General features: G+C 35.1%; 1 protein-coding gene across 2 annotated transcripts in view; it reads left to right on the top strand.

The window, feature by feature from the left end:
* Positions 1-20,792, top strand: part of RAB28 (RAB28, member RAS oncogene family) — a 61,755-nt gene that overhangs the window by 13,700 nt on the left and 27,263 nt on the right. For both annotated transcript variants that reach the window (XM_030947268.1, XM_030947269.1), the window contains exon 4: positions 5,915-6,044. In XM_030947268.1, coding sequence (XP_030803128.1) covers positions 5,915-6,044 — 130 coding nt within the window. The remainder of the gene's footprint in view (positions 1-5,914; positions 6,045-20,792) is intronic.

Genomic DNA, 20,792 nt, shown 5'->3' with positions numbered 1-20,792 from the left:
GTACTAATCTGTGTTAGTAAGAATGAATTAGTCAAATCAAGGAAAGTGAATATCATGCTCTCTGGCATTTTTGAGGCTATATTTGAAGTACTATGTTCAGTTTGGGGTTCCCCAGTGCAAGAGAGCCTTTAAAATATTGAAGTAACTTGAGTGAAGGTTGCTACAAAAACAGTGTATGTGCCTATGATGTGCACTTTGTCAGCGTGTGTGGTGCAGCTGGGATTTTAAACATCTTGTTTATAAAGTACATAAGCTATATGGATACACATAAAGCAGATGATTAGGACCTGCTGCAGAAATTGTGTTTGTCTGTGTATTCTTCAAATCTAAATAATTCAAATTTAAAGTACATGTGTGAAATTGTTTGTAGCATATCTATGGCATGTATTGTGACTTTATCCAGTATTTGCAGATGCCCATAGACTTGTGTGGATTTCCGTCTATTTGATCATTGTGAGATTCAGAAATCATAAGCTGCTAAATTCTTATTTTTGTTCTCAGAAATATATGTGTATGGTAGGCCTACTTCTGAAATCCTATGGCAAGCTGGAGATGGAAGTTTAGAGAACCTTTAGCAACTGAAAAGATTATGGTCTACAGTTCACCTGATCTTGGTTGAAATTTGATCAGGACATCAACAAGAGTAAATGGAGTATCCATCTAAACTTCACTGCAAAAACTTGCCATTAGAGAATGAGAGGTGAATCAATTCTCTAGGATAGATCTTTTGGTTAGGTTACTGTTAAGATGCCGTATTTTGATTGAGATCCCCTATTTCTTTTAAAAAAAGAATGGCAGATTTGAGCATGAGAACTTGCATTGGTTGCAGTTGGAGAAATTGCAATTCACTTCTGTCTTTAAGCGGTTGCTTTCTCCCTGCACATTTTTCATTTTTTCCTCTGATATTGCTCATTTAGAACAATGTGGTTACTGCTTCCTATCTTGGTAGCTGAATTTCAGTGTGGGGCAGAAGAACTCTGCAAGCTGTGGGGAGAAGAAGAGTCTTTTGTTCCTTATAAATAAAGGGTGTTAATAATCAACACTGATTGAAAGCTATTTAAAATGACGACATTTATCTCAGAATTGAGAGATGCTGAGAGTAACTGTGTAGTCAGTTGCCACAGCTGTACTGATAGAGAGTAAATAATTCAATTATGGCAATTTAATCGCTTAATCAAATGTATTTGAGTGACCATGTCCTCAGTATCAGCAAAGACAGGAGTGGTTAAGTATGTGTGGACTGTAAGCTGCTTTCATTTGCAAAAACCTCTCTTTTCATCTGCACGTTTCTGCAACAATTAAGTAGCTCTTTACTAAATTAATATTCTGTGACTAGAAAAAATACTCTAGAATTTTGTCCTGACTTATTTTATAATATTAATGCAAATTTGAAAGTTTAGATCCTTGATGCAAAAGTCAGTCATAGGATGAGGGTAGCTGAGGATAAATGAAGAAGAAATATGTTTTTAATTATTGTTTTTTCTACCTTCCTTTTATTGTGCCAGATCTTGACATAAACTTGGCATGTCTTAAATTTTGATTATCAGTACAAATATACTGCCTAGTTACAACACGTCCATATTAACACATCAGTTTTGAAATAAGGCTGCTGCTGTTTGCATGGTAAATCTTTCAGAAGCACTCCCATAGCTTACCTGTAATTGCTGCCCCTACCCACATACCTAGTTTAAATTATCTTTAAGATCTGGCATATGCTACATCATAAATTGGCTTGTTAATAGGAGTACTGCAGACTCTACTTTCTCCAGGGAGCAGCAAATAATTTCTGCAATATTTTCAGTTTCCAGTGGCCTATTTTTGAAAATGCTCTATAATTCCTAAACAAAAAGCACTCACATGTGCACTAACATAGACAAAATGTCTCTCTTACTAGAGTGTAATTATGCAAGCAGGGACTATTCACTGTGTTGCTGGAGACTAGAGAATCAATGTGCTGTTCTTGGCATGTCGTCTACCATGTGTTTCAAACCTCTTTCATGGCAGGGAAATACAGTACTTTTGTGTAAAAATGCCAGTGTTAATTTTCCTCCTTAATTTCTCACACATAATAGGGAAACAACAGGTTTTATGCTGTCTACTTGGTCTGTACTCCATATACTGTAAGTTTGTGGAAAATATGAATTTTTTTTTTGAAAGCAATTATGGGATTTCTCTGTTAAATAAAAGAAAAATATGGAATAAATTTCAGCCATGGAATTGTGACTAGTCCTTCATTAATTATCTATATCATACTAAGTTGCTTATAGAGTGCTGTTGTGGTGAAAATGTAAGCAGAAAGTATTCTTTATGACCTGGATGCCATGCTGCCTTTTTTTGCATCTATGTGATGTTATACCTGCCATCTTTGTTTTTTGAAAGTGCAGCAAATATTGGCAAGACTAAAAAAATGTTTAAGAAAAGAATGTGCTTTAGAAGCAGTGTTCTAGATCACAGAGAAAGGGACCAAAAGAAAGTGAAGTCAGCTCTAGTTGCAAACTTTGTTAAATGATTTCTTTGATGGTAAATCCACTGTAAATACCCTTTCATCCAAAGGGGTAGATAGGCTACAGTTGTCTAGAAGACATGAAGCAGAGTAGAATTTTGATGAAGAATTGGTTTTAAAGAGTTGGCTAACCTTAAATGCTCACACTTTCTTATTTATTCTTCATCAAACTGATTAGTGTTGAAGATAGTTTAGATAATCTGCTCTTCTACAAGCTGGTGAGAGAACTTGACAGCTGGTCAAAGAAGCATTGCCATGTGCTCTTTCCTCATTTACAACTTCTAGCATTATGGCTGGCATTTTTTTTAACCTTTACCATACCTATCCTTTAGATTAAGTTTCTTTTCCACTGAGCATTTAATAGCATAAGTATGTCCTTCCTAGAGCAAAATTTAGATTGTGAGACAATTTAATTTGACAATTTAATGCCAAGTGCCCAGGCATTTGGATAGCTATAAAAATAGTCAGGAGAAATTAACCGAGATTAACTTAGAGATGCAAGATATTAAGTAATAAATTGTACCAAAATTGGAAGAGGGAAGTGGGTGTTTAATATTATATTTGATTAGTAAAGAAAGAAAGACAGCAAGGGGAAACTTGGGTGTCATAATTCTTAATTTCCTTGAAGGAACTGATGAAAGCTGTTCCTCAGAAATTAATAGCAACTATATAAATATGAGGAACAAAAAATCAAGTTTGCCAAGGAGTTGGAGGAAACGATAGATTGGTATTGCTGTCATTAGAAAGTAGGAGTTGGAGGGGTCTCAGTAGGATCTGTTGCCCTCCTTCAAAGCTACCCATGTGTAATGGCTTTTATCAACCATCAAAAATTTTTTCAGTGTTGGTGACTGTTATAAGTGGTGTATTTCAGAGCTTTGCTATTCTTACAGTCTCCATAGGGTTTTTGTTTTGTTTGTTTGCTTGTTTTTAGTACTCTTGCTATAATCTTCTTGCTGGGAGTTAAACCTATCGCTACATGTTGTATTGATGACAGATTTGTAAGAAAGTTCAGGGTGGAAGGATGTCAGGAGGTTGGAGTAAAACACTCTCTAAGTTGGGTCAATTTAGAGATGGAGCTAGGCTGCTCAAGGATCTATTGAATCCTGCTTGTAATCTTCTAAGGATGGAGACTGAGCAACTTCTGGTCAACCTGCTTTATCTTCCTCATGGTGAAAAAGCTTTTCATTAGTTATGGTTTGAATTTCTCTTATTTCAGCTTATGCCCACTGATTTTTATCCTGCTGTGCACTGCTGTGAGGAGCCTGGCTCCATCTCCTTCATTGCTTCTTCATGGGTATGGGAAGGCTGCTTTTAGGTGTACCCAGGGCTGTTTCCTCTCCATGCTGAAGAATTTGGGTTTGCTCATCTCTTTGTCATAAAACAAGCGCTCCAGCCTCTGATCATCTTGCTAGCCCTCTGCTGAAGTTACTCCACTTTTGTGATATCTTGAGGGGCCTAAAGATGTGTTCGGACTGGATGTTTTATTTTAGATATGATCCAACAAGTGCTGAGTAGAAAAGTTTGCTGTACTTCTGCTAATGCAGCCTAGGATCACATTGGCCATCCTTGCTGCCAGGGGATGTTGCTGGCTTGGATTTGGCCTGCTGTCTGACAAGACCTCCAGGTCATTTTCAGTTGCTCTCCAGCCAGTCATGTATTGCTCCCCTCAGCCTGTGTTACTCATTCCTTCCCAGGTGCAGGACTTTGCGCTTGTCCTTGTTGAATGTTGAAAGGTTCCTGTTCACCCATTCCTTGAGCATGTCTACATACCCCTTTGTGGTAACCCTGCCCTCAGGCACATTGGCTGGTCTTCCCAATTTAGTGACTTCTGCAAACTATGTATAAAAACATATACAAAGAGAATTCCTGTTATCTTCTCTTGAAACTTGTACCAGCATTATCATGCCTACCATAAGTCATGCGTTTGTTGAAGCAGTCAGGTTTTTTTCCCCCCTTTTTTCATGTCAGTCATGGTTTCCAAACCTATGATACTGTTACCAGTTTCTTCTATTGTACCCTTTTAAGACATTCAAGTCCAAAAATGGATGCATTATTTCACCTGGAATGCTTTATGCCAGTGTGATGTTTGCAAAACAAGTTCAGCATATTCAGCTGTGAGCTGTAGCTCCTTGATCCTATTATATGGAACCTGCTACAGAGCCAGATGCTTCCTATTGTGCACTTGATTATTACTTCCTTTGAACTTAGCATGGTATTTATTGCATCTTATTATTTTTACACTGTTTGTCATCATAAAATCTGAACTCTCCTCAAATAGTCTTGCAGTCTATACTAATTTATTATCAAATGTGAAATTATTAAGTAAGTGTTCATTCTGTTTTGTGATCTAAGGCACTCCTTATGACCTGAGACACCCCTTTTAACTATCAGTTAAAACTGGGCCCAGTCAAATGCCTGAAAAAACTTGAAAAATCCTTACTATTGACAGTAGGTTATTGACCCACCTATTTTTGTATGGATCATACTGTTTTTTCAGAATATTTGTGAAAATTTCATGTGAGAAACAGTGTGCAGATGTAGGGTTTTTTTGCCAGGTGTGAACTCCATGAGAACAAGTGTGCCTGAAACCAATTCTGACTTTGCTCATCATTTACAAGATACTGACTTTATTAGGGTGTAGTGGGAAAGCAGGAGCAAAAGACTCAATAAGATCTGAGAGCTGATCTTAGAATTGTGGAGGGGACAGGGATGACATTTGGACTGTTAATAGGCTGTGCTTTATAACATTGAATATTTGTGCTGAGGAATCATCAGAAGTGTCTGCTTTAAGTATTTGTCACCTGTAGCTTGGCCCAAAACAGCTGAAATATATGGGACTCCTTTTTGAGTTCTAACCATGTCTTTAGGTTCTCTTTTGAAAGTTTAAAGCTTGCCCTTACTTCTTATCTTCTGCAACACTGAAGGAATGGAATCTGGCCTTTATCCCCAAAAGACAGCAGAAACATGACAGACAATGTGCAGAAATGTATAGTTGAACTGCCTCTATTTTTCTTTCGAAAAAGGGAACATTGAAACTACAACTAATATTTGTTAAAACAAAAGGCCTTCTCCAGTGTAATTTTTATCTTCCTGTTAGTGTGAAATGCTATTTTGGGTTTATCATAAAGCATATTCAGTTTGTAATATTTCTGATAGAACTTATTGTGCTCTTGACTGTGTTGCCATTTTTTTCCTGAAACATGCATTTGGAACACATGAAATGCAGGAGAAATACTGTAATAATGTGTATAGTGTATAAATTTATAATTCCTTTAACTGACCCTTGAAAGATATGATGCCATTATTTGTTAATGCTCTATTCTATGACAATAATAATTTAGACTGCTGCAAATCTTACCATGTCAAATTGTTTTGCAATCTGTGACAATTTAAACATGTCTTTTTATTTAGGGCATTCTATTGGTTTATGATATTACCAATGGCCAGAGTTTTGAAAATTTGGAAGACTGGTATAATGTGGTAAAAAAAGTGAATGAAGGATCAGAAACACAGCCACTTGTGGCCTTGGTTGGAAATAAAAGTAAGTTACTCATATTTAAATATTATTTGAAATACTCTGGATGTGGTTTGCTGTTAAAGAAATGACATAAGGTATATATATTTGGCAAAATGCGATTAAATACTATCTTGTGTGTTTTTGCTGTGTACAGATGACATATTTGGATATACTTCAGGATTATGGCTCTGGGCAGATAGGTTATGTTATGGGGCTTGCTGCATCATGCTTTGCCTAGCCTGCAGCCTCTCTCCCTGTGTCCCCTTTTCTTGGAGAGCAGCACGCAGGAGGAGGGAGATCACTTGCCTGTGTTGGAATCTGATAGACCCCAGGATATAGCCATGGCAATGGAGAACTGGGGAGCATTTCTAGGTGTATTCAAAGGTATATTTCATGGTTCTGTATGTTAAGAGACTGCTGTATTAGCTACTGGTATATGTTTAAAAAACTACACCATGCATTAGGCATAATACTTAAGAATTGCTTATCAGACTTTTTTTTCAGTGTTATCTGTAGTTGTGCATATCAAGTGATTTGTGTTGTTTTAGGATTTTTAACTTCCTTTTTTCTGATCACATAAGTATAATATAATGGTTTTCTTCTGACCACCAAAATATGTCACTTTATATAATCGTCACTTAGATAGTTTCCTAATTATATGCATTCCAAATTTCCCCATTTCCAGCTAAAAAATCTTACACAAACATTATTACTAGCATATCTGATGTCTTGATCCTGGCTTTCTTACCCATTTTTCTGTTGAAGATGGTAAAAGCAACAAATAAAAATTTTAGAATCAAAGTGGTAGAAGTGGGTGCATAATTTTTAAACACTACAAATATGTTATTTGAACAACAGAAAAAATTGATTTTTTTTTCATTTTCCAAATAATTTGTTTGTGTTACAGTGACCATGTCATCAACAAACCTGAGAAAAGAACCTTATCCAGCACATTAGAATTGTTTAAAGTAATTTGAAAACAATGTAGAGGCAACACTTTCCTTCAGAACCATTAATTGTAGTATTGCTACAGTGATGCTGTAACATTTTATGACATTAATTATGAAAGACTAATTTCCTGTGAAGAAAACAGAGAAGGTCTTAGAGTTATAATATATAAATAGCACTTCTGAAAGCACAACACTGATAGTGTTGTACTCTAGCAGACCAGAGTCAATAATACAATTTCTGTTGAAATTCATTGAAAAGTATTTTTCACTGATTTCTATTTTGCCCTAAGTTTGGACTTCTTAGCTGGAGTTCTGCGAATATTACTAAGTATTTGCAGTAAGATACACTGTAACATAGCATAAAAAAAATGTTCCTTTGCTGAACTGGCCCAATAGGTGTAGAAAATGATACATTGGTTTTGATTTGGAGGCATTTTATTTCTTTTTTCACATATACATGCCCACAAATCTTTAATATCTGATGTTTCCTTGGGAGTATCTGGAAGTAGAATCTGGTTTCCTAGGTGAGTTTTCAGACAAATGCTGACACTGACTAGTGAAAGGGCTTTCATTTTATGGAAATAGCAGCTGAAGGAATTGCTTGCTGCCTTGTTTTCCTTCAGAAGCTGTATATAAAGAAAAGCAGCAAAATATTGATTTCATGTGATGCTAAGGATGTTTGTTGCTGTTGCACATGTTGAGCATGCAGGGCATACTGCTTACAGAGGGATGTTTTTACTTTGTTTTTATTCAGCGTTATAAAAATTAGACTTTGAAAGTATATTGCTTTCTTGAATTCTGTGGTAGGATAAGAATATTTAGGAGGGCTTCCACCCCAATACTAAAAAATTAATAATAGGCTCCTGTTGTTACATAAATGGAAAACAAGGTTTCTACAGAAGCATGGTGTTGACTCTCACATATTATGAAGAGATAAAACTACTGGTACTAGCAAATTATTAAGGAGGAATCACTGTTCAACTTCTTTGCTTAGTAAGTGATAAAACACTCATATGCAATGCAAGAGCAATAATAGGTTAAGAGCCAGGAGAAGCCATTTGATGAATTGATGAACTTACTTGACCTCATGCATCATTCAGAAGAAATACTGCAGTGAGTGGTTTCTCTCTCAGGATTGTACTCGGTTTTTTTGAGCTGTACATGTCTTTTAGGAAAATATTCAGGTAAGCTCACTGAAAGATTAGAAATGTCAATATCCACAGGCAAGTTATTCTAACACTTAACTTTCTTTACGATAAAAGCTTTTAAAATTTGCCAAGAATGCAGTTATTTTCATTCATATTATTTGGAAAGATTTGGGTCAGTCTTTAGATACCTTGATAAGAATTTGGAAGCTGAGCCTCTGTTTTGAAACTTTGGCTTAAAGTTAGTTACTTAACTTGGGCTGTCCTTTGTCTGTTTTCTTTTAGTAAGACTGTCTGAAATACATGTGTATTTTTTCCATTTTGGTGGAGATATACCTGGATTTTCTCTAGGGGAAAAGCTATAGCTTGGAAGAAAACAAAAATATTTCTCTATGCAATATCATACAGAAAACTGTACACCTGAATTCTATTAAATGAAAATAATTTCCCTGGGTAATTTTGTCATTGAAAACTAATTATTTGATACATAGCAGTATCTGGTGCATAATTGTTTACTACTGTTAAGTCATGCAGTTTTATAGGTAATTTATTAGTGGTTTCTAGTATCAATTTGTAGTCATTTTGTTAAATGTTAAGTTTGTGGGGATTTCTTTAGTATTCCATAAAACTTGAAGAAGTTGTTCAGTGCTGATTTAAATGAATCAGTGCTTGTTTTCACTGTTCTGGTTTATTGTGCATTGCAATAGATTAGCAGCATGAACACAGTAAGCTGCTGTGTCCGTTTAAAGCTTGATAATTAGCTTCAGAGTGGTGTCAAGCTATTAAAATGTCCTGTTGTGATTGTAAGAGGTTAAGACTTACTCATGAAACATTGGAAAGGTAATTTCTACTTAAAAAGCTCCTATCAGTTGCTGGTATCTCATCCATCAGAGATTTATTTGAAAATAGTAGAGCAGTATGAATTGTTACCTAAATTCTGGACCTTCCCACCTCTCTTTTTTAATTTTCCCTTTTTTTCCCCGTCTCATTTTGTTTGTTTTGGTTTTTGATTGTTTGTTTTTATTTTTGTTTGTTTGTTTTTATTTTAGTTTGTTTGTATCTATTTTTGTTTGTTTGTTTTTATTTTTGTTTTGTTTTGTTTTTTTTTAGATGAAGGCATGTCATTGCCCATTAATTTATTCAAAAAAATTGGGAGAGCAAGAGCTTCAGGAATGCAGATCTCTGTTGTAAAACCAGGACTTTATTTAATATGTCTGGGTTCCCTCTGGGTGCTTAGTTTCAGTTTTCATTCTTTTTTTTTTCTTCCTGTACCTTTTTTTTTCCCATAGCCTGTCCTACACATTTGATCAGAGAGGATCAGAGAATAGAAAGCTGATTTGAATCAGGATCTTGCCCAGACCTGCTTTCTGCACCGATGTTCAATTATCAATTGTCTTTCCACAGATTTTTGTCTGTGCATTTGATGAACAACAGAAGGAATTATAAAATTTAATGTAGAACTATTTTTCCTATTAATTCTAAGTCATAAGATCTTAATAATCCTGAACTTTACAGCTGATATTGAATCTTAAATTTGACTTTCCTAGTAGTTTACCTTGTGCTATTTTATTCTTATTGAATACAAAGTATATTTGAAGTGTGCTTATATCTGTGTTGCTAGTACCACTTGCTTTGCACTGCTGATTGGGGAGTAACCCTTACTGTTAATTTTAACTTTGTTTTGGAGTTTCTATGCAATAACTCAAAACTTTTGTATATATGTTATTGTCAAATACTTTGATTTGTATGGTATAAATGAGACTATAGTTATCAGGTGAATGAATTATGTTTTGTGCACTTAGGATCTTTGCTTAAATCAGGTATTGATAAAGTTCAGTGATCACAATGGATCTTCTAGTCATTAAGTGTGAATTAGAGAGGGTTTACCATGTTTCATATGATTGATGTGTTTGCTTCCTTGCTACTTTGATGCCTTTATGTATTTTCTTCTGCACCAATCTATAAGCAGTCTCCTCAAGTGTCATACTAGCATTTTCAGTGGATATATTGTAAACAAAAATTAACCCAGGTTGCATGGGAGCTATACTCATTTTGATTTATAGCTCCCAAGATGGACTTAGGGCAGTGGTTATCTGTAGCTTATATAGGGGGTAGGAATTATCAGGTACCGGTGTATAGTGGCTAGATGAATGATTTCTGTTCTTAGAGATATTAACCAGATCCACTCCTCAATAAAGACTAATAACTCAGATTTTTAAACAATCTTCATGACAGATGAGGGCACAGAGGAGAATGCATCAACACTAATTAAGAATGTTGACCGTTTGTTCGTCTTAGCCGTGATTAATTGATCTTGGAGTGCTATCTCTGAACAGGAAGTGGGATGCTGTTACATTGTGAAGTTTAAAGGTTACATTTTAGTGTACCCTTTAACTTGCCCTTACATACAACATAAAATGTTTTTACCTCTCTTATCTGAGCACAGAAAGAAACATTTTCCAGCCCAGATACAAATTAACATTTGGTGTTTTGTGTACTAATGTGAATCTGGCTAGTCAAGGGACTTGCCCAGTCTGCTTTTTGACTCTGTTGCTGCATTATATACTTAGTCTCCTCCATTGTACTCAGAAAATTTCTTCATTAATACTCACTTTGATAATGTTATATTTAAATTCAGAGCTGTGCATTCATTCTCTTGTCCCTCCCAACCTCCCCCAGGTTTCTGTTCTTCCTGTGGGCTTGCCCTTTTAAGGTCCTTCACCTGTAATTAAGACAAGTGTTGAGCAGCTAATGCAAAGACCCCTGTTCTTTAGAGTCTTATGCCTGATTAAACTAAAGTTTCTGTATGCCCAACAGCAGGTCTGGTCACCTGAGCCTTACACATGCTCTTGGGATTGGAGGGTAAACTACTTACACATAGAGACTCCCTTAAAAAGAAAACCTTGTCCTGTGCTACAATAATTTTACTAACTCATTTGAATAAATGTAGAATGATACCCTGTTTTAAAATATATATTAAATGTTTGTCTCAACCAGCTTGCATGATTAATAGAAAATTGCTGTCCTATGGATTTGTTTCAAAGGTCAGGTAACTTTATTAAAAATTACTTTTAACAAGAAACTTAAATTAATGGAAGAGAAAACCACAGGTAAAAATTATCTTTTATTTGCCATAATATTGTATTTCCAACCCAGTATCTCAATATGCTCTGTATTACTTTAGCAGTGGGAGCAACCTAGGAGCACACACATTTTTGAGTGAAAAAATTACCTTGCTTGTCTGAGAAAGCATTGGTCTTGCAAGATTTTGATCCTAAATCATGCTTAGCTTAACATTAATAGGGCTGAGTACCATCCATGCTGAAGAGATCTATTAAATTATGTCTGTTAAATTGCCATGTGGACAAGTCTGCTAAACTGTGATTAGTAGACAGAGCTTGAGCCTCAAGTACTGTACTTTGGAAAGGATCTGAGCTTACAGAACTTCATACAGAAAGAAAGAAAGGGGGTTTATTGCTCTTGTGTAGTATTTACCTTGCCATATTGTATTGTCTGTGAAAACACCTGGCAGGAAAGATTGCAAGGATCTGTGCATATGTGTTCCATTCTGGCTCCAGTCTTCATGTGACTTGCTGTGATAAATATATCTGTTGCAAAGGGCTGCAAATCAGCCCATGTTTTACTTCAAGCCTTGTTTCAGAATCCTTCACTAAATGATCTCTTGGATGAGAAGGCAGTGGACACAGAAGCTGATTAGTAACCTGGTTAAAGGCAAATTTTTAGACTTCTGGACTTTCTTAGGCTGCTGCAGCCATTATTGAAGCATGTATACAGTATCGTTTTTGATGGTGAATCCTTTTTTTCATGCTGCTCAAAAGATAATTAATAATCCTTGTCAAATGCCTGTATTCAGCCCAGATAGCATTAGTTAGTAGTGAGCTTGTTTTTTCACTTGTGTTCTGCTGCATTCTGGGGTTTGTGACGGAGTTGAAGTTGAACAATATACACAACTTGCGCACTGAAGATGTGTTACTGTTGTACTGCTTGTCTGCGTTTGAGATTTGTACAGCTAGACAGAGTCCTGACATAAACAGGTGTAGTTTTATCAAAATCAATGAATTTGCATTCAGTTGAACCAGGGCAGTTCAGATCTGTGCAAACAATTTGCAGAAAAAATGCTTTCTCATTTGGGTCATGCAGTGCTTTTACAAGAAAGTGTACAAGAATAGTCATGAACTATTCCAACTAATAAACAGTTCTTATGCTACACTTTTTTTTTTTATTTTAGTGGCAATGAATAAACTGGTTTCTTCTTCCTACATGTAAAATCTTGAGGCTGCACTTGAGATTTTTGTTTTGTGCCCTTGAGTTTTGCCTGCTATGACTAACCAAGAGCCACAACCAAGTTCAAGGACCTGGTAGACTGTTAGTGTAGTTGGAACTCAAACACCAGTGCTACAGAAGTACCAGTAAATCATATATTCTCATTCCCTAACAGTTATGCTTAAATTTAGAAAAATCTGTAGAGATGTCATTGAAAAATGCAAATAGAAGTAAACTGTTTAAATACAAAGGTTAGAACAGTATATGTATCATGTTTTTATAATAATACACAAATGAAATGCTGAGAGATCTCTTACTGTTTCCATGGATTTTGTCTGTGGTTTATTTAGCAATGTAGACATACGCCCAATAAAAAAAGATGCTGCATAAACTATAGTCCAGGCTGAATGTGCTTCTGTTTTTGGTTTAGGTAGAAATGTTTTTTCTGGCTGCGTCCTTCATACTTAGGTCTTCTTACAACAAATGGAAAGCCCTTAATTGTACCTAAGGGAATAGTTAATCTACGGTGGACATATGGTGGACAAAAGCTGAGTCTAATAAATGAAAAAAATTATAAACAGAAAATGTGTGAATGTCTGCACAGTCTGAGAGTCATGGGAGATACTGTGCTGTTGGATTGGAGCTTATTTTAGGTTAATTTGCTATTCTTTTCTATTAGTATATTAATAGAAGTCAGTGGAGCATAATATACATAGTTTTAAAACCCAGTCAAATTCACGTCTGTTTTATTGGATTGAAAAAAATTACCTGGTTTTAAAACAGGGCAGAATTTCTTTTCTTTGCCAGTTGTCCTGCTCCTACCTTTGCCACATGACATAAATGCAATTTCGATTTCATTAGTGGAGGGAAACTCTCTGAAATTTTTAAAAGTTATAACATTTGATTGGGGGTAGTTAATCAGTGTTAACCCTGAGCAGCTCTTGGGCTTTATGGATTCAAGCATTATATGTGGTTGCACTGCTCCAGCAAAAGGTTAAGTATTAATGGAAAATGTTCACAGCTCTTTTACTCAAAGAAAACATGTTACTTGTAAGTTTTCTTTTGATTTTACTTTTACAGTTACATTGAATGTCTTCATTCATTTAGCCATCCATAAAGAAAATATTGTTGCACATGCAGTGGATAATAAGTCTTTTTAGGACTACTTGTGTGGTATGTCACAGATCATTAACTGCAAGTAACCACCTGACTTGAGGGAAGTCTGGAAGCATCATTACAGTGAAGTAAGCTTTTATTTCTGTATCACTGCAGTGCATTGATTTGTAGGAATGTCTCCATTAGCTACTGTGGAAATATATTCTCATATATTATTATTGAAGGAAGTTGATGAGAGAAGATAACCAAATTTTGAATGTGAATAGGGCACTACTATTACGATTTTGGATAAAATGGAGAAAAAGACAAATGTTATTGTAGCATTGTTTTCTATTTAAAAGCTAGATAAGTCAGTAAACTAATCTTTTTTTAAAGCTTCAGAGTTCCAGAGTCAGACTGATAAATGTTGTAACAGTTGTACAGTGTTTCAACTCAAATCCACGTAGTAGTTGAATACATTTAATACTCTGTGGGCAGAAAGTGTGGAAGAGAAATTTATTCCTAACCAGCAGGGAAAACTTCAGCTTTTTCTACTGATTTCAATGAACCAAAAAAAAAAAAAATTAAGACTTTTATTGGAAGTAAGCAGTTATTATTCCAGTTCAATTTAGAAAATGAGGGATAGCCTATGCTAATATGAGGAATAAACATGTAGGATAACCTAAACATATAGGATAACTTTCGCTTTCTTTGTGGTATAGTATGACTGATGTGCATGCAGATTGAAGAACAAAGAAGAAGAATTACAGGGAATGCATTGTAGGTATATTTTTAAATTGTGTAATTGTCAGGACATCATCCTGTTTATTGGGTTTTGGTAGAGAAGTGGAAATTAATGGTACCATTTTGAGTTTAGCCCACAGTTACAGATCCATTCCTGAGACACTCTGGGTTTATGATACCCATTTCAGTACAGGAACATGTGTGCTCTGCTAAATGTGTGGCTTTTTTGATAGAGCTTTAAGCATATTAAGCACTTATGGTTATGAGTTCTTCATTTTTCCAGTATTTGAGAAGGTATGTCTTGATGAGGCACCAATTGTGCTGCAGTTTCTTTCTGCATTCTACTTTGGTGTATTTTATAGATCATGGTTTTTTGAGGGGAAAAATGGTATTTGAAAAAAAAAAGATATGTCATTCCTTATGTGTGTGTAATATGAGACTGTGAAGATGTTACCATGGGAGTAACTACTAAGCCAGTATCAAACAGATCACTGAGATAAGTTTGTTGGTTAAATGCAGAGTATTGTTGTTATTTACACTCTGTGCTTCCAGCCATTGTAGTTTGGATGATAACTTCAAGATATGCTTGTTTTCGAAGGAGAGGTCTAAGACTTTGCATTAAATTCAGTTAAAAAACAATTAAGATTTACTGAAATGTGTTGGTTGAAGAGGGTACAGTACAGTGATGATAAATGGTAAGTTAGCAATCTAATTTATTTATTTAAAATACAGTTGTACGAGAGGAGGCCTTTATACATTGCACATAGCTTCTATTTCAAAAATACTGAGTTCCCTATGAAATTTTCGTGACATATTTTTAGGTTTTTTACTCTAGTTTTTTCTTTAGAAGTAGTCTTAAGATAAAAAAAATTGTTGTTTACATGGGTGTAAATTTACAGCACAATTAGTGAGCTACTCCAAGTTTACTCTGTTTTCATGCTAGCCCCTAGTTTATAATGTTCTTCTGGATTACCTTTTTAAATCTGCATACTATGAGGGTTTTCTTTGGTTGTAAATATTGTCCAATATTTTTACCTAATTATGTGTGATAACAGGACTATATTGCATTGGTATAATACTAGTATGTAGAATTCTACACATGGTAGAATTCATTAAAGTTTTGAAATATGTGTAGGGAAAGAGGAATAACATTAACTCTTTCTGACTTTGACTGGAGAACTCAATCATACCTACATCATACCATTTAAAAACTGCCATCAGGACTATTGCTTTTTGTTTCATACGCTAAACAAAAAGTAATTTAAAAAAAGCTATGGCCTAAATAGTTGAATGGAACACACAGAACAGTAAAATGCCTTGGGAAAGGCTTGCTTTGAAAAATCCAGGGATATAATCATGATGTGTATAGAGGATAGCTTTAAATTGTTGGATTTTGTAACCAAGCACTTTTTTTGTGGTAGATAATTTAACATGAAGGCTGAAAAAACCAAGATTTGTACAGATTGCACACCTTTGATGCTGTGGACAGAAAGAGAGACCCTCAGTTCCTAAAACCTTACTTCATACATTTCCAGGACCTTGATGTGTTTTGTTTTGGAAATGCCACTGTGATGTCTCATGGGATGCGTATCTTTATGCTTCATTCTTCATTCTCCTACAGGCTTTGCTGCTGATGCTATGGATAGAAAGGCTGGTTTAGTTTTTGTTTTATTTTTCCCATTGTATTTTCCATGATGTAGCTAGGCCTTCCCCTTAGGTATGGTAAGACTTTGTGAGAGTAGTGCACCAGGGATACTGTCCAACTGGCAAATCTAAACTTGGGAGAAAATAACAGTGTAAGACAAGCAAAAAAATCCCTCTCACAAGGCACCATACTGATCTTTCTGAATCAAACTGTTTGGTTCTCTTGATTGAAATTTTTTTTAGGGAGTTAGTTTTATATGGAAAAAGGAATCTTTTTGATCAGAAAAAGTAATTTTCAGTGTAATGTATGAGCCCTAGTAGTTCTGACTGGTAGTTCTGTCTGATAGTTCTGAACTAGTTCAGCTGTAGAGAATTTCCAGAGTTTTTGAGTTTAATTCATTGTTTAATTCCAAGTATGCTGTTGTGGTAGTTTATTTTAATAACATTATCCTGTGTACTTGCAGATGCTGGAGAAAAGAAGCTTAGTCTGGTTGTATTGTAATTCTGCAAGGTTGAAAATGGTTCAGTGTGAAGAGTACTGACAGTTCTTTCCCAGTAATATTCAGTACTACTTTAAAGTAAATTTTAAGAAAGCACTTCATAAAGCAGCTCTTAAACCTTTTATTTCTTAAGTTGTTTCAAGCTGTACAGAAGAAGTAAAGGAAACAATATATAAGGGAAGATTAAAGAGCAGTCATTGTAGAGATCTCTATTGCTAGCTAATATGCTGCCTAATTAATAATTGAGCAATTTTATTGGGCTGACTTCTTAAAGTACATGTGTTAAGATGACCTGCTTTTACACTGTAAATTTTGCAGTTTTATTTTGGGAATGGTGTATACAAAAGTTTATTAGAGAATGGTTACTGGTCTAGTTGCATGTTTCAGTGGTTGATCACGAGGGCAATAATGCTGGTTTCTGAGCCCAGCCAGCACTTTTTCCAGCTGCTTTATAGTGATATCTTGAAGCTTAAAATGTAATCTATATGGGTAAGCCACAAAAGCCACTATATATTAAAGCAGACTCTGACAGTAAATCAAAATTGAACAGCTGGCAACACTACTAAAGCCATAAACTTATTTATTAAAAAAACTAAACAGAAGAATTATATTAAAAAGAGAGGAATATGTTCTACAGACCAGTGGATATAGCTTAAAACCTGGAAAGTGCTGCAGATTAAGGGCCCAAGTTATGAACATCTGTTCTGGCAGTTTCTGTGAGATTCTCATGTTCTTTACAATAAAAGTGTGAAACATGTTTTTCCCCCCATACTAATCATGCTTTTCTGCAGTTCATAAAACTTGCATTGAGCCTTATGCAACTGGGCCTGTCTGCTTTACACACTTGCAGAGTAATTACTGTTCATGAAAGAGTACTATAGCAACATCACAATCCCACCATATACACTTACCCTCACTTGTTCCAAGCAGTCTCATTGCCTTCAAAAGCACTGAAACAAGACTGCAGTTTCCTTCATATTTTTCAGCTTAGAGCATGGCAATGAACTAATAATGGAAGCAGGATGCTAGAGAGCAAACTGGACAGAAAAATATCTTGTACATTGTTTCTCTAAAATTGAAGCATACTTACAGTCTTTCAACTGTTAACTCCCCTTATCTCTTAATTTTGAAATAAATGATCATAGAAAGATTATTTTCATTGTGATGTTTACATGGAATAGTATCCTACTTTTTTGGTCATATTGACAGATATGTGAGGGTAAGGATTAAGATCTGATCTGCTTTGACAGGGAACTGAAAAATCAAAAGTTTAAAACTGAGTATCTAGTTCCATTGTCAGTGGTACTGTTTGGCTTTTGACATCAGTGTGACTAAGAATTATTTGAGCGATTTTAGCCACAAGCCTTGTTTCATAATCGGGCTTGTTCTGCCCAGCACAGAACATATTTTGTTCTCTATCTTTTGCTTCATGTCCAGTAATTCAGACTGAACTAGAGCAGATAATTTTGGAAGGCCATCAGTTTTTCTCTAAAGCAGTACAGTCTGCTAACATCCTGCCATTACTAAACAAAGTCAGGCTCTTGACAAAGTCTGTGATTAGGAAACCAGTGTGTAGAAGGAATACTGAGCAAATGTGCAATAAAACCACTTTGCTTGTCCTAAACAGATTATATTGCTTCATTGATGGAAATGGTTACTTTTTATTTGAATGGTTTCTTTTCATTTTAATTTGATTACTTTCACTGTGTTATGCCTTATTTATTAGGTTGCAAAACCACATGCTTTTGTAGTTGTTTAATCTGAGGGCAATGCTTGCAGCTGAGAATTCTCAGGACAGGAAAATTTCTGTGTACCTTTTGGGAGCTACTTTCTCATACATTTAGGCTCATACTAACCGACAGTAGGGAAAAGAAAGGATATCTGATAATCTTTTGGACAAAGAAATGTCTTGTAGCAGCAAGGCATTTTCTGTTTCTATGCCATACATTTTGGAACATTTTATAGGGTGAATCTCTGTCATGCTGATAGTGTGTATCCATTTCTGAAGTTGCTTGTCCAATTTTTTCTCCAGCTCACTTGTGTAATATTACGAAACTGTATTTCAGCAAAATGTATATTATGATTGATAGTTCCTTCTGTCTTTCTATTGAGTGATACTCTTATGATTACTTTATTTGTAGTGCTGAGGACAGTACTATTAGGAAATAAAACATAAAGTGACTTATAGTATTTTAACAGTTCTGGAACTTAAGTTTTCATTTTGCTCTAATACAAAACATGAATTGGTGCACTCTGGATCATTTTATCTGCAAGTGGTGTTCAGTGTATTAATGTCAGTTCTTAAGGCGTGATTTTTTTTTTTTAATAGAAGGGTCAGAAACATTAATGCTGTATTTGCTATATCCTTGTGTTTACCTGTGGTAAATTTTTATTTTCAGCTTTTGATTTGTTAAAATGTACAAATTTAATTTGTATGCACCTGCATAAAATGTTTCACCTGTGACTTGGCATTTCATTTTTTTGACTTGATTTGTGCCCTGGATTTAGCAAGGAACTAACCCAAGAGAAATCAAGGCTTTGTATCATCAAAGACAGTATCCCAGAGGCTATTGTCCCAGAGGAAACCAAGGAAGGGATCCAGGTTGCAATATTTTTTATTGGACCTGACTAGAATGTTCTGGATTTCTGGTTTTGATTAACTCAGATTTTCATATTTATAGTGAGCCTCTGGTAGGTGGGTGAGCAAGGGAGTCAAGCAAATGACTACATCACTGTAATTTTCCATCTGCCTCTCTCTGTTAGGCTCTGCTGTCCAGGCTGGTTTACTTGTCTCTCTTCTTCCACTTTTTCATCTTCTTACTCTTTACACTTTGTCCCTTGTGCTTGGTGCAAAGGCAATGCTCTCAATGTTGTTGGTTTTCTTTTCATCCATAGATGACCAGGAAGTGTTGCTTCATCAGCCCAATATACCAGGCTTTTGGTTTTTTCTTTTTCTTTTTCTTTTTCTTTTTCTTTTTCTTTTTCTTTTTCTTTTTCTTTTTCTTTTTCTTTTTCTTTTTCTTTTTCTTTTTCTTTTTCTTTTTCTTTTTCTTTTTCTTTTTCTTTTTCTTTTTCTTTTTCTTTTTCTTTTTCTTTTTCTTTTTCTTTTTCTTTTTCTTTTTCCTTTTTCTTTCCTTCTTTGCATACTTTTTTACTCTATTAGTAGAGTAAAAGAAGTTCTATTAGAAGTTCTGACAGCTTCTTTGAATAAACTTGATGGATGAACTACTAAATTCTTTTGGTTTAAGTAGTAGCTCTACTAGTGTACTGAAGAAGATTTCTTTTGGAGCTGTTACAGTCTACAGGGTACATAATCCACATGAATTAATGTGGCATTTCCTTCATAATCCTATGCATTTTCTGCCTTAGAGCTGCTTTTATGTTTTTTGTAAGAACTTTAGTAGAATGGACCTTTAAATATGTGTTGATATCCAGAATTGTTATATTGTCATAGTGTGCTTTTGTACTTAACACGTACAAGTAGAAGTAAGCTGTACTATTTTTATTCTTTCTGTGGGTTTTTGTTAGAATTTTGTATTTAGTGCTGCGTATTAAGTAATTAGGCCAAGAAGGCAGAATTTTTGTGAGTATGCTGGTGCTTCAAAATGTAGACTGCTATCTGGTGGGGTTTTCAAATGGGCTTAAACCATTGCCTAGCTGCCCAGTTGCTTTGGTACTTTAAAAAGTGCCCCTAGGAATGCCTGCTTTAATCTTTCAATCTCGCAGTACCATTGCAAGTGTGACTGTAAATGTTTAATTCTTCCAAAGAGGACGTCTAAATGTAAGGGAAGTTCAATTATTTTGATAACCAAACCAGTAAATATATGGCAATAATAATTAGCTAGTTCTGACTTGTGTGTCTGAGTTTTTTGAGTTTCTAAAAGAATTTGTGAATAACATTGGAACCTGTGAAGCCACTTCTTTCTGGAATTAATTTTAGGATTGGTCTGAGGGAAAAGCATAGTAGACATCACAATTCTGTTATATTTGCAAAACACAATTTAGTTTCATTTTGCAAAATGTTTCTGAAGAAACAGAGTTAACTTCTCTTTAGCTAATAAAATCACTTGAATGTGGTGTGCACTTAGTGTAGGGAAACTTATTTTGTGTGTTTACTCTACCTCACTTCTTGTTCTGGAATTATTTTCCCTAGCATCAGCCCAGCTGCATCATCCATTTCCACAGTCCTTTTAACCTCCGCTTTTAATTAAAAAAAAATTAAATCAAATGCTGTTTAAAGCTTCCCATTTAGTTTTGGGAAAATAAAAGTTCACATCTAGCTTAGACGTGTGTGAACAGCTGTTAAAAGCCACAAGCAAAACGATACTTATAAAAGTGGTGGGGGGAATTTTAAGAGCAAGCTGCCAGTTTGAATGCACTTTTCAATAGCTCTTCACTTTCAGCCAAATG

The sequence above is a fragment of the Camarhynchus parvulus genome, chromosome 4 (assembly GCF_901933205.1).
Source record: "Camarhynchus parvulus chromosome 4, STF_HiC, whole genome shotgun sequence".
Lineage (NCBI taxonomy): Eukaryota > Metazoa > Chordata > Aves > Passeriformes > Thraupidae > Camarhynchus > Camarhynchus parvulus.
Note: the sequence above shows the minus strand (reverse complement) of the source record. Positions and strands in the feature narration are given on the sequence as shown.